This window comes from Narcine bancroftii, chromosome 2 (genome assembly GCF_036971445.1).
Source record: "Narcine bancroftii isolate sNarBan1 chromosome 2, sNarBan1.hap1, whole genome shotgun sequence".
NCBI lineage: Eukaryota > Metazoa > Chordata > Chondrichthyes > Torpediniformes > Narcinidae > Narcine > Narcine bancroftii.
In genome coordinates, this window is record NC_091470.1 from 341,066,687 (window position 1) to 341,081,501 (window position 14,815).

Genomic DNA, 14,815 nt, shown 5'->3' on the forward strand with positions numbered 1-14,815 from the left:
GACAAGAAGGATGGGTTACACCTAAAATAAATCTTTGCTGAGAGGTGTGTTCATGCTATCTAGGAATGTTTAACCTGATTTGACAGACGCAAAACTCAGTAGCCATGTGGAATGGCCCAAATGTGGAGGATAAATCAAGCAGGTCCAGCAGTGCATAGTGTGTTATGTTTATAAATCACTGCATCTATTCACCTTGACTATTCTGACAGCACCATCTAAATCGACATCTCCAACTACCAGGAAGGCAGAAGACACATTGGAACACGATACTTGCTCCACTCCAAGTCGCTCAATAATTTTTCAGCATTCCTTCTTCACTCCCCAATAGTGTTGTAGGAGTTTCTTCAGAAGGACTGCAATTAACACCTTCCCAAAGGCAATTAAGGATAAGTAATAAAAGCTAGCTTGCCAGTAATTTTCAGATCCCCCCAAAAAGGAACAAATAAATGAAACAGGCTATCAGCAATTACACCATATCTCCCTTCCAGAATATTACATGGATCAATAAAATCATTTTTCATTTCATTCATTTACAGAAAGTATGATCTCATCCTACACACTCTGCTTTCAAAGGTTAGTTCCTTTACCTGAGGGATCAATTGGTCAGTTTATGCTAGGCTCTCTCTAAAGTGGTATAACCCAAACTTCACACAGTAATCTGGCTGAAGTCCTGTATCATTGCAGCAAGACATTACAAAAAAAAGCTACCGTTACATTTGCTTCTTTAATCACTTAGCTTGTACCCTAAAGGGCGCAGTACAGAGCTGTCTCTACAGGTTCGCTACTGCAACATACAGTATCTCTCAAACCCACAGCCTCGGGGACAGTTGAATCAATGTTGCACTCTTTTCTTCCCATGTTGCTGGAGATGTCAACCTTGTGCTGGGGGAGGTTCAGGCCTCAGCTGGAGAATCAGTACAGTCAAGGATTGAGGTGGCCACAGACCATATGGGCAAAATGGGGGTTGAAATTGATGGTGGACTGCTTGTTACATTCTGATAAGAATTTGAGTAAAGGAAGCAAGCAATGGGACTTACACAAGCAGATTCACAACACTTACATCCATTATTAACATCTGATTGTTCTAGGAATGGCAGCCAAAATCTATTACATGTATTAATGCTCTGAAAGAAACATTGCATTGGGAAGGACAATGCTTCTTGTGTGTCTCATGTGGCAATTATGTCGCATGGGCAAGAATAATTCCGAACTAAGAGCCTGGAAATTGTTAAATGCTTCTGATTGTGTTCTGGTCCAGAGAAAACTAATTTTTGGATGCTTACTTGTCTGCACCTTCAGGCCATGTTGCTCCAGATGCTTCTTAAACAAAACAAACCATTTCACATCTTGTATCGAGAAGATAATGTCCTCAGTGATGTCATGTCAAGTGCAGAAGTCCCAAGTTGTGTGCCCATGAAGGGCAGATGTTAATTGTGTGCTTTCTTCCAATATAGCTTGTGCCTTCAATCGTACTTGTGCCACAGTTTCTCTTCATCCTCAGTTATCGGGGATCAGATGTGTCTTTTATCCTGATACCCACAGCTGTCGACCCAGATTACAAGGTCATGACTGTCGAATCCTGCTTAAGGAAGCAGCAGACCTAGTTTACCACAGGAAGGGTGAGTACCAGCAATGATTCTAGCAGTTGATCACTGATGCAATAATTGTAGATTTATTTTTCATCAACACCAGTGATGTATTCCCTCCTCCTCTGCAGGTGAGACTAATGCCATGCAGAGTGCAAGAGATGCAAACAACTCACTAAGCTTACAAATTAATAATTTCAGACTGCACAATTTCCAGGCAATGACCAGGAGAAAATGATTAGCTATTGGTTAAGAATAAGTTGGACACTGTGATTGTAATTGTTGAATCTTGAGGTCAAATAAAGTCAACACTCTTAGGTTGAGTTCAAATATGCTCAGTTTTTATTCCACCATTCCTGTTTTTTTTAAACTCCCTTGTGGTCCTGTGCAACATGCCAGTCATCACAGTCGATAACCAATCTATATTATCATGCAAGACATTATAGTCGATAACCAAATTATATTATCTATCACTATGACATCCCTCCTTTATCAAATAAAAAGATCATCAAATAAATTAATAATGCTTAAACTACTTTTAAACCAGTTAACTTTCCATACTGATAATTTTCAATACCAATATCAACTTTAATTTCCAAATCTCATATTTTCCTGGATGATTTACTAAATAGATTTCCAAACCATAAAATACAAAGTTCTCTGTACTATTGCATCATGAAGTCTTGAACTTTCCAAGGTGGTCGTCGCTGACGTGTAGTCAACCTCCTGGTATTGTCTGGCCCGCTTCTGGACTGCTGACTGCCATATCCTGCTCAGTTTGTCTACCGCCTTGATGCTGGTTTCCAGTAGTTTCTCATTCCAGCTGGTTCATTCCAGGTCCATCAAGCTGGTCATCTTGGCTCTGCTCTCTTGCAGATTCATCCAGCACCAACATCACTGGAGTGTTGCTAAGATAATACTTTTTCACATGTGATGTGTTTCTGTCATAAGTAACACCTTCAGGTGTTATTGGTAAGCCATGTCTCCCTCAGTGCTGCGATAATCTTTTCTGCTGTTGTTGATTTCATTATGACATACTCATAATATCTGCTGTAATAATTGACAACCACCATAATTGACTCTCCAGTTGGGAATGGGCCCAAGAGATCTCTTGCAATATCTTCCCATGGTTCTGCTGGTAGCAGTGTGCTTCGAATTAGATCAGGTGGGTTAGGTCTGCTTGTCACCTGATACCCATGACATGATCTCATATATTGTTCCACATCTTTTTCCATTCTTGGCCACCAAACTTTTGTACAGAGGTTTTGTTTTGTCCCAACAACTCCCAAATATCCCTCGTGAACCAGTGCTATCATCCTCCCTCTTAATTTCTGTGGAATGACAAATAAGTTTCCCCTGAGTACACATCTTCCAATTGTACACAGTTCATCTTTGATGGCCACATAGGTTTTGTTCTGACAGCTGTTCCAGACACTGCTGTTGATCCAATCCTTAATGCCCATCAGTTCTGGGACCATGCACGATTCCTCCTCAATCTTCCTGGTTTGTACTGCTCATGGTGTAGAATTCACCGCAACGAATCTCATTAATGATTCAGCCTTCATCTTAAGCATTGAGTGCTTTATCCCACTGTCCTTCAGCAACCTTGATAGTGAATCGGCAATATTGTTTATCCCTGCTATGTAAATCACCCTGTAGCGATATTGGTGTAGTCTCAGGATCCATCTTTCAATTCTAGACACGGCTTCAATTTCGCAGAATAAATGGTCTGTGATCGGTTAAGAGCTGGAAACCTATGCCACATAGATAAGCATGGAAACATTCGCAGGCCTATACAAGTCCTAAGGCCTCCTTCTCTGTCTGTGAATAACGTCTTTCAACATCAGTAAATGACTTGCTCATATATGCAATCACCCTCCATTGTACTCCTTGCTTCTGAACTAGGACTGCTCCTAGTCCCACTGGGCTAGTATAAGCTATGATTTGTGTCTGAGTCTTTGTATCAAAATATCCCAATGTAGGTGCCCTCATCAGCTTCTTTTCAATTTCTGAAATGCCTTCCTTTGGTCGGGTCCGAACACAGAGTGAGCATTTTTCCTTGTTGGCCTCCTCAATGGTTCTGCAATAGTTGCTAGATTTAGTATGAACCCTGCACAAAAGTTCGCTAGGCCCAGAAAGCTCTTCACTTCTATTGCATTGAAATTGAAATCCCCAACCAACACCACCCTATTTCTCCTGCACATCTCACCTATTTCCTTGCACATTTGATCTTCTAGTTCCCTTTCCCCATTTGGTCTATAATATACCCCCATAATAGTAACCTCACCCTTCTTATTTTTCAGTTCTACCCACACTGCCTTCCTCGATGAGCCCTCCAGTCTATCTTGCCTCAGCACTACTGTAATATCCTCCCTGACAAGTAATGCCACACCTCCCCCTTTTAATCTACCAACTCTATCACATCTAAAGTAGCAAAATCCTGGAACATTCAATTGCCAGTCACAACCTTCCTTCAACCACGTTTCGCTAATGGCCACAACATCATAATGCCATGTGTCAATCCACACTTTTAGCTCATTCATCCAGCTTCCTTACTACGCTCCTCGCATTAAAATAAATACATCTCAGGGATCTCCTACATCCTACCTTCTGCCTATCCTCCTCTCTACCATTCTCACAATTGTCACTACAACATCTTTTTATTACTTCCTGCTGTTCCTCCCTCAAATTATTTAAACGTGCCTCTGTCCTTAGCCTACAAACCCTCTCCCTGCTGTCCTGCCTAACTTGAAACCCTGTCCCCAACCATACTAGTTTATACCCCCCCCCCACTGACAGCCCGAGCAAATGCCCCTGCCAGGAGACTGATCCCTCTAGGATTAAGATGTAACCCATCATTACGGTATAGGTCCCATCTCCCCCAAAAAGGTCCATGGCATCAATTCCTCCAAATACCATATTTTCTCCTGTGTAGCTAAATATCAAGAATCTCAGTTCATCCTCGTCGCCAATGTCGAATCCTGAGTTCAAATAAAGTCAACACTCTTAGGTTGAATTCAAATATGCTCAGTTTTTATTCCACCATTACTGTTTTGTTTACTCTCTCATGCTGCTCTTCAACATGCCAGCCATCACAGTCGATAACCAATCTATATTATCATGCAAGGCATTATAGTCGATAACCGAACTATATTATCTATCGCTACGACAGTAATGTAATACATATAAGTGCTGGAGAAATTCAGCAGGTGACATAGCACCTACAGGAAATAAAGGAAATAGAAGCCCATCTCAGGCCTGAACCGTTGGTCATCCTTTACTTCCTATAGATGCTGCATGACCTGCTGAGTTTCTCCAGCATTTTTGTGTATTGAAGCCGCAGATAATGTTTTCCTTTGAAAGCACATTCATACTGAAGATGAACTTTTATTTTAAACCTTTGCTGCAAATAACTTGCACAGCCTCAGGTTAAGTTGTCACAGTCTTTTCCGATCTGACTGGCACAACAGCAGTGAGCTTACGAATTAACATGGCGAGGAATCAGCTTTGCAAACAAAAGATAATGTAGGAAATTGCCAACAGAAGTGAGGACAGATCAATCATAAAGCAATTTGATTATGTGACTTTTTCCCACCTTGTGTCTGTGAGGGACTCAATTCTTCTCTCTAATTCTATCCACATCGGATGCTTCTGAAATCTCTTTATTGCTTTAATCAGAGCTTCCCTTTACTAATGCTGAAACATCTCTCAACCACAACAGCTCCACTTCATGAACATAGCCTTTTTTTTCACTTACACAGCAAGGACTGGGTTACCTTGTCCTCAGCATTCATGGCAACAGCCTTTTCAGTGGTTCTCAACCATTTTCTTTCCACTCACATGCCACTTTAAGTAATCCCTAGGTCATTGGTGCTCCGTAATTAGTGAGGGATTGCTTAAGGTGGTGCATGAGTGGGAAGAGATGGTTGGGAATCACTGCCCTTGACCCAATTGTTACTGAAATATTTTGCTTGAGAAAAATTGTCATTGGCCCATTTCCTTTAGAGTTATGAAACCGTGCACATAACGAGTCAATTAAGTACGATTAAATCAGTGGTTTTCAAACTTTTTCTTTTCACCCACATAATACTTTAAGCAATCTCTTACAAATCACAGAGCACCTATAGCATAGGGATTACTTAAGGTGGTATGTGAATGGAAAGAAGGTTGAGAACCACTGGTTTATATCCATCATACCACAGTATAGGCCCACAATATTGTGCCAACCAATATAAACCTGCTCCACAACAGGCTAATCCTTCCCATTCCACACACCCATAATCCATGTGCCTATCTCAGAGCCTTTTAAATGTCCCTGTCTCCACTGGCTTCCCCCAGCAATACAGTTCAGAAAGCTCCACTTACCTCTAATGTCTCCCTTAAAATTTCCTGCACTCACTTTGAACAGATGTTCTCTGACATTTCCTATTGTTGCTTTGGGGAAAAAAATACTTTCGACCTTATCGATGCCTCTCATGCTTTTTGCTCCAAAGAGAAAAGCACTGGCTCTGTCAACCATGTTTCATAAGACATGTTATCCAATGCAGCCAGCATCCTGTTAAATCTCCTGTGCCCCCTTGCTAGAGCTTCCACATCAAAGGTTCAAAGGTTTTTTTAATTGATGTGTAATAATCCATTGAAAATGTAATGTACGTGATATACTTCAAGTTTTGGACAGTACGGTTGGCGTAGCACTTAGTGCAACATCTTTACAGCACCAGAAATTAGGACTGTACTGGAGTTTGATTCCTGCGCTGTCTATAAGGAGTTTGTACGTTATCTCCCAGTCTGTGTGGGTGTTCTCTGGGGGCTCCAGTTTCCTCCCACTTTAAAAACATGCCGGGGATGTAGGATAATGGGGTGTAAATTGGATGGCACCATCTTCTGGGCTAAAATGGTCTGTTACCATGCTGCATGTCTGAAGACAGTCCTTGCAGCAACATTAAATGATTTTGGATACGCCTCGAATGCTCCCACAGCCTTTGGATCCGCACAGACTCCAATTCAAGTCATTGGTAACCCGAGCTTCAGATCCAAACCTCCAAAATGGCCAGGAAGCCTTCTGCCCCTGAGGCCCTTCGGGAGTCTTCTCTGCCCTCAGCACGCTCTTGAATTCTGGTTCTGATACATTGATCCCATGAGTCAGTCTCTAGCAGTCCGCAAACTGTGTAAGTGCTTCAAACGCAAGTCACCAGCAGCCCGTAGCTTGTGCAAGTCCTTTGACAATAAGATGCCAGCAGCCTGCTTGGATCCTTCAGCCACTGATCCCCTTACTGGATCGCTGCTGTAGTCACCATCCTGTAGGGTAATCTCCTATGCTTCTCCTTCACATCAGGGAGTGTTCCCTGCACCAGTCCACTGTTTTCCCAGACTCTGCCATCCCTCGTGGAACGTTGCCCAGCACAGACGCCGCCGTCATGAGGACAGACCCCGTGGTTGCAGGATTTTTTAACAAAAAATACCCTTGACCCATTTAACAGGCCATTTAAAACCTGCACAAAGTTGTCAGCATTAGGACTGGGCAGTAAGACCATGCAGAGCAGTACTGTGTCTCCGCACCCTCTTCTCCCAGGACAACACCAGTGACAGCGCTGAAGTTACAGCAGGACCCAGTAGCATCGCCATTTTCTTTTCTTTCCTGTAATGAGATGACCAGAATTGAATGCAATATTCCAAGTATGGTCTAACCAGAATTTTTTGAAGCTGCAACATTACCTCACGGTTCTTGAACTCAATCCCCAACTAATAAAAACCATCAGATCAAATGCCTTCTTAACCACTTCATCAACTTTGAGGAACCTAAAATGCCTTCCATGCCTCATGACTTTGTGAAGGGAAAGTCACAAGGCAATGGGGAACCTTATTAAATGCCTTACTAAAATCCACATGTACTGTCACCTCGTCAAGAAGCTCAGTTAGACTCATGAGGCACAGTGGCTACATGAGCTGCTGAGTATTTCCAACACTCTTGTTTCAAATTTCCATCAATGCAGTGCTTTAAGTTTCATCGTTCTAGCAGTTTGTTTTCTTCCCCTGATGTCCTCATTCATTTTCCTTTATTTCTGCTCCTCCATACAGAGCAAGACGATTAACAAGCATTCGTCACCCTTCCTTAGATTGCACAAACCACATTTATGCCATCTCCATTCTCTTAGACATGTCCTTTGTTTTCTCCACCTCTTTTCTTCTCTGTCAACTTAAAACTTCTTACTTTTCCAATTCTGGTGAATGGTTATTGAAGTGATACCTTAATGTTTTTTTATTATTTCATTTAAAATGCTCATTGAATTTAAAAAAAAATTAGATATACATCACAGTAACAGACCATTTCGGCCCATGAGTCCGTGCCAATCAATTTATCCCCAATATACCTCCAATTAACCTACACCCCCAGAATGTTTTTGAATAGTTGGAGGAAACCAGTGCTCTCGAAGAAAACCCAAGCAGACACAGGGAGAATGTACAAACTCTTTACAGACAGTGTGGGATTGGAACCCCAGTCCAGTCCCAATTGCTGCCTGCTGTAAAGGCGTTGCGCTAACTGCTGCATCAACCATGCCTCTCCAATCTGTAATTTTCTAATTTTATTTCAGTTTGCTTATGGAAGTCAGAATTGCAATAACTCAGAACTCTGAGTTCCAAATTATATTTTGGTAAAATAGAAGCACAATGGATACTTGCACGTTAAATGCTACTTTTTAAGAAAATTAAATAGTGTTTTTTTTTTCCAAGCTGTAGGAGGGTCATGTGCAGGTCGCTGTGGGAACTATCAACCTGATGAAGCCTGTCAGTGTAACTTAAAATGTGAGGATTATGCAGATTGCTGTCCTGACATTCATGTCTGTGCTGGTAAGTGAACAAACACCCTGAGAAGTCCTACAAACAAATGTTCTGTGAAAGGAATGCACTTGATGCCAGAAAATTCTATTTTCTATTACAATTTTCCCTCTGCAGTGACAGATAATTATTTGTTTTCAATTTAGACCCTTTGTTATCAGAAAACCAGCCCCAGTTGACCTCCGTATTAATACCAGGTCATGGAATTCTGTATGGAGAATCTCAAATGACTCGTGTTGGTGTGGAATGGAAGCCTGTCAATCGTTTCTTGGGTGTTCCATATGCAGCCCCACCTAATGGTGAAAGCCGTTTTAAGGCCCCAGCCCCCTTTAATTGGACGGGAGAATGGAATGCTACTTTCCTCAGGTGAGCATCCCCTTGCCTGTTGGATATTTTTCATTGGGCCATGCTTTTTTTTCCTTCTACCAGTAATATATTGGAGGGACTTTCTCCACTTCTGATTGATATGTCTCTTGCAGGATAATATTAAGAATGTCCTGAAGCAAAGCACAGATAATTGAATATCAAGAATTGTAATTGTTAAATTTTTTTTTAAATTTAGGCATACAGCACAGTAATTGAGCCCATGCCAATCAAATACCCAGTGGAACACAATAGGCTGCAGATACCGTGATTATAGTAAACACTGAAATGCTGAAGGAACGCAGCTGGAATTTTCAGAATGCATATGAGACAAGATATGTTACCGACGTTTCGGGCCTGAGCCTCTCTTCAAGGAAAAAGAAGGGCTCAGGTCCAAAACGTCAGCGATATATCTTTGTCTCCTATAGATGTTGAAAAGACCAGTTGAGTTCCTTTAGCATTTTGGTGTGTTTACTACAATTATATATCCAAATTAACCTACAACTCCAGTATGTTTTTGAAATGTGGGAGGAAACTGGAGAACCTGGAAGAAACCCACTCAAGCACGGGGAGAATGTAAAACTCTTTACGGACAGCACCGGGTTCAAACCCATGAAACTGGTGCTGTAATGTGCTAACTGTGGCACCCTAATTATGGGAAAGGATAAAATGAAGTTGGGCTAATTTGGAAAGTTTTGATGTTTGAAAAAATTATGACAGAGAAGCTATGAACATTTAAATATCAAGTGAAGAAGGAAAAGTAGAAACTGTCATGGATAATTGTTTCACACAAAGAGTTATTCAGAAATAGAATAGGGTACAAGAGAAAAATATAACCTGTATTAACACAAGGGCTCTCTACCAGACAAAAGATATATGAAACAAATGTGCTGGGTGAGTAGAATTTAAGAGCATTTCATTGCATTTTATACACACATAAAAACAAGAGCGTAACTCAGGAAAGGGTAGGACTACTCAAAGACAAAGGAGGGATTATATGTTTGGAGGCAGATGAAGTGGTCAAGCCACTACATGCATATTTAACATCAGTATTCACCAGGGAGTAGGATATAAAGGTTAATGAGATCAGGGAAGGGTATGTTGATATTCTAGTAGAGCATATTGATATCAAGAAGGAAGAAGTGTTAATCTTTTTAAGAACAACAAGCTGGATAAGTCACCAGGCCCTGATGGGATCTATCCTAGGTCATTGAAGGAGATAAGAGAAGAGATTTATGGCCTTAACAAAGGTCCTTGTATCATCTTTAACTGAAGGCAAGGCCCCAGAGGACTGAAGATAAGCCTGTGCTTTTCCTTTATCAGTGCAATAGGGAAAAGTATGGATGACTAAGTTTTCCATCCGTGATAGAGAAATTATTGGAGAAGATCCTCAGGGATAAGATTTACTAAAGCATAGACTTATTCAAGATAGTCGGCATTCTTTGTTCAGGGCAAATTTTAATTAGAAAATCTAATTGAATGTCTTGAGGAGGTGACAACCATTATTGATGAGGTAATGCAATGGAAGTTGTCACCATGGACTTTAGCAAAGCATTGACAAGTAGATTGATCCAGATGATTGAGGTACATGAGATCCATGGTGACTTGATTGAATTGAAAGTTGGCTTGGATGGAGTAATGATGGAGTGGTGTTTTTGTCAAAGAAAGCAATGGGATATAGATAAGATGGAAATATGGGCAGAGAAATTATAAATGAGAAGTGATTTACTTGGGAGCTCAAGTGTAAAAAGAAGTATACAGTAGACGGTAGGACATCTTGGAATGCAAGTCCATACCTCCCTACAGGTGGAAATACTGGGTAAGGTAACAAAAATGTACAGCATGCTTGCCTTCATTAGTTGGGGGCTTTGAGGATAAAAGTCACGTTGCAGCCGTATGAAACTTTGATTTGGCCACATTTGGAATGTTGTGTGTTGTTCTGTTTCATTGCATTACAAGATGGATGAGAAGGTTTTAGAGAGGCTCCAGAAGAATTTTAGCAGAATGTTGGCCTGGATTGGAGAGGTTGGACAAACTTGGATTTTTTTCAGTGGCAGAAACTGGGGGGTAACTGAATGCTTAATGGAAGTACATTACATTATGAGAGGCATTTTTTCCCCCAGTGTGGTAATGTCAAATACCCGAGGGCAAAGGTTCAACATGAGAGAGAAATGTGAGAAATTTAACTAGATTTACGAAAAAAGATTTTTTTGCAGAGTGAGAGAAAGGTGCCCAGAAAGCATTGCCAAAAGAATTGGTGGAAGCAGATACAACAGAAATATTTACACTGTATTTAGACAGGGATATGGGATATGCAGGGAGGTGGGATTACTTTAACTTGGCATCATGGATGACACAAATATTGTGGGTGGAAGAGTTTTTTCCTGTGATATTCTGCTTTATTTTCCATGTTCTATGTAGTTCATAGGGCAAGGTATGGTAAAGGGAAAATCAGGCAGTTGTACAACAGGCTACTAAATAAACACAGGGTATTTTTACATCATGTTAAAATTAACTCCAATGTTCTGTTTCAGAAGAATTTAACATGCATTGCCCTTTTTGTTTCAGACCCAGCTGTCTGCAACCAGGGAACGCAAAGGCCGTTTACTCCACTGTGGATGAAGACTGCCTCTACCTGAACTTATTTGTTCCAAAAAGCATTGTAAGTGGTCATTCCTATGACTGTACAAGGTGATTGCAATAAATGTGCTATGTCTTACCATGGTGGATTAAGGACCTGCATTTGTATTCAGTTAGAACTCACAATTGTAACAGCATGCAATAAACCAAGCAGGTGAATAAAAACACTTCTTTTCTCAATAGGAACCTTTTCTCTTCCCAGTGGCTAGTAAGGGTTGGATGTAGAGGACATGATGTTACAGAGAAATACTGTTTTTTTTCCCCATTAAGTGATTGTGGTTATAGTTGGCAAAGCCAGAGTTTGCTTCTCATTCATTGTGAGAAGGTGGACAAATCACTGATGCACCACATGACTTACTTGGCTGCTGGAGATGGGATTCACATGGCTGCCAGTTGAATTGATAAAGGATGGAGCAACAGTGGCCCTGGCTCCCAGTGGTGAACAAAGAGTGGTGAGGAGCAGAAGCCAGGCTGGTCCTCAGAAGGAAGAGGAAACTTGTGAAGTGAGGTAATTCCACAGTTTACAAAGAGATCATGTTCCCAGAAAAGATTTTTCACAGTGAAATTTCATAGATTGTAATGGCTGACAAAATGTATCATGGCCAGTTTTGTCCAGTGGGTTCCTATGCACAGAGCCTGAAAAGCTGATCGTCATAGTGAAACATTTCTTTCCTTATCAAAGACATTTCCCATGGAATTGTTGTTATTGCAAAAAAATTATTTTGAATGTTTATGTCTTGAGGAATTGCTGAAAGCCATTATTCTTTTTTTTAATGAACACAGGAACATAGGACACAGAGCAGTACAGAAAAGGACAGACCCTTTGGCCCACAATGTTGTGCTGACTTACTGCCTGATCAATCCAACCTTTCCCTCCCTCACAGTTCACAACCCTCATTTTTCTTACATCCATGTGCCTATGTAGGAGTCTCTTAAATATCCCTATAGCATCAGCCTGAACCACTAATGTATTTCTAGGCACCCACCGTTCTCAGCTTAAAAAAAAACTACCTTTGACATCTCTCTAAACTTCCCTCCATTCACATTCATATGTCCTCCTGTATTTGCCATTGCTGCCCTTAGAATAATGAGGTGGCAAACCCAATCTATTGATGCCCTTCATAACCTTGTACACCTCGATTAAGTTGCCTCTCATCCTCTGTTGCTCTAAGGTGAAAAGCCCTTGCTCATGCAACCTTTCAGCATCAGACTCATTCTTAAAACCAGACATCATTCTGCTCTCTATCTAAAACATTCACATCCTTCCAATAATTAGATGACTACAATAGGACACAATAAATATGTTTAACTGTTTGGTCCTCAAATGCATCATGACAGCCATAAAAGTGCAATTCTTTTTTCATTTCTTGCATGCAACAGTTGATGTAATCTCAGGATATCAGAAGTGGAAATGACATATTTTTCCTCTTTGGAATATAGAGGAATGTAGGTTTTGGTCCATCTAATTACTTTTGCCAAAATTCACCCTTGATACATCTATCTTTAAAATTCCAAACTCCAGCCTTCCTTTTCTATTAATTTTTCAACATTTTCTTTGAAATACATGTTTGTCTTTCCTGGAAACCTGTGTTTCATTTCCTGGAAACCTATGTTTCTTTTCCTGGTGTAACAATGAAATTGCTGAAAGCAAGGTCACAATTCATTTTCTTGCACGTTATTATCTAGAACTGCTGAACCTTCAAGTTTAGTTCTGTTCTCTTCCTGTTACTTTGCTGCTCATTTGAAGCTGAGTTTTAGCCCTTCCAGGAGGAATATGACCTTTCATGTAGTCAATGCAAAAGCTGGAACAAAAATGAATGAAAGTTACTGGTCAATCATTGAGATACATTGATATGGAGACCACTGTAATGGGCCCTGGAAATGGTTGGGGACAAAACAGTTGTGGAAACTGAGTCAGGGAAGACACCACAATAGGCTAACCACCTGCCAGGTAGGATTTCCATCAGTTTTTGTGCACAACCTCGATATGCTTGCTAGTATACATAAAGAAGATGTTGACCCCATTGGTTCAAATCAATACTCTTATTTCGTAGGCTGTTCCATTTTTTTATCTCATTAACTCTCGTGCTTTCTTTGATGTGTCCTCTGGCAACCTGCACCTGTTTTTTGTGTAATTTGTATAGACACGGAGGGGAATGTATTCCATGTTGTTAGATGTCCTTTACGGATTTGTCTACTGTTCGTTGATTCAAAATATCTTTCAACTTCCAACCCACAAGCTCACACCTAATCCATTTGAGAGGGTGGTTATGCCAATCTAGTAATCAGGTCTGGGCATCAATGAGGAAAGAATGAGGAGTCTCATATTGCCAGATTCCCATCAACACTTGCAGCTTCAAGACAAGAAAAAGCAACATCTGTTGTAGATAAGTAGGTGAGTTATGACCAGACACATGAACAACCTTGACTTTGTTTATGTTGCAGTTTGGAAACATCCCTGTGATGATCTTCTTCCACAACAGTGCGACAGATTACAGAGGCGGGAGACAAAGCAACATTGATGGGTCCTATCTTGCATCTATTGGAAATGTTCTTGTTGTGACAGCAAACTATAGGGTTGGCGTTTTTGGATTTTTAAGTGATGGTAAGTTAATCTAACCTTGATATTTTATATTGCTGGTTGGAGCAATAAAACAACACATTTTGTTGTGTACATATTGGTGCAGACCTTCATAAACCTGGACAGTATGCATTGGGAGTCCAGAATGAAGGACATGACAGTCTGATTTGCAAACTGAATGACTTTTGTACCTATGGAAATGCATGGCTAGAATTTTTTCCAGTTGAAAATTAAACTCTCACCCGAATTTCTGAAATATCACTAAGATATTTCTTGCCTTGATGAAGAGCTCCAGCTTGAAATGTTGACCTTTCTTTTTCTCCCAATTAAACTGATTGACCTGCTGAGTTCCTCCAGTGGGTTTTTTTTTCCCTGCACCTCAACACATCTCATCTGTGTAATCTGACCACTACTTTTATCTATAAGTGCAAGACTTCAAAGCCAAGATGAGATCAGTATCTCCAAAGTTCCCACAGCTAATTGACATGCAACAGCAATTGCTCTGTATAAATATGGGAGTGGATCTATAGGTTTGAGCTTCAAGTGGGGCAATGTTTTTAATAGCATAAAGATGGACCTTTCATCTGCCAAACTGCTGGGCAGATGCATTGCTCTCACCTATATACAATTAACTGATGAAATTGCAATGATTGTGGAGAATAAAGAAATATTGTGACTATAAGCTTGATAATGGTAAGATTATGCTTTTGCTGGACAAGGAGCAAATGGACCATAATGAGACATGTAATGAGTGAATGGGTATAAGGTTGGATGCAGTTGGCAGTGATTTTGAGAACTATTACAGGGC

The 14,815-nt window shown here is 40.6% G+C and overlaps 1 protein-coding gene across 1 annotated transcript in view; it reads left to right on the top strand.

The window, feature by feature from the left end:
* Positions 1-14,815, top strand: part of tg (thyroglobulin) — a 344,749-nt gene that overhangs the window by 178,411 nt on the left and 151,523 nt on the right. Inside the window, exons 37-41 of the mRNA XM_069915700.1 lie at positions 1,455-1,619; positions 8,319-8,435; positions 8,570-8,789; positions 11,355-11,448; positions 13,872-14,031. Of these exons, the coding sequence (XP_069771801.1) occupies positions 1,455-1,619; positions 8,319-8,435; positions 8,570-8,789; positions 11,355-11,448; positions 13,872-14,031 (756 nt within the window). The remainder of the gene's footprint in view (positions 1-1,454; positions 1,620-8,318; positions 8,436-8,569; positions 8,790-11,354; positions 11,449-13,871; positions 14,032-14,815) is intronic.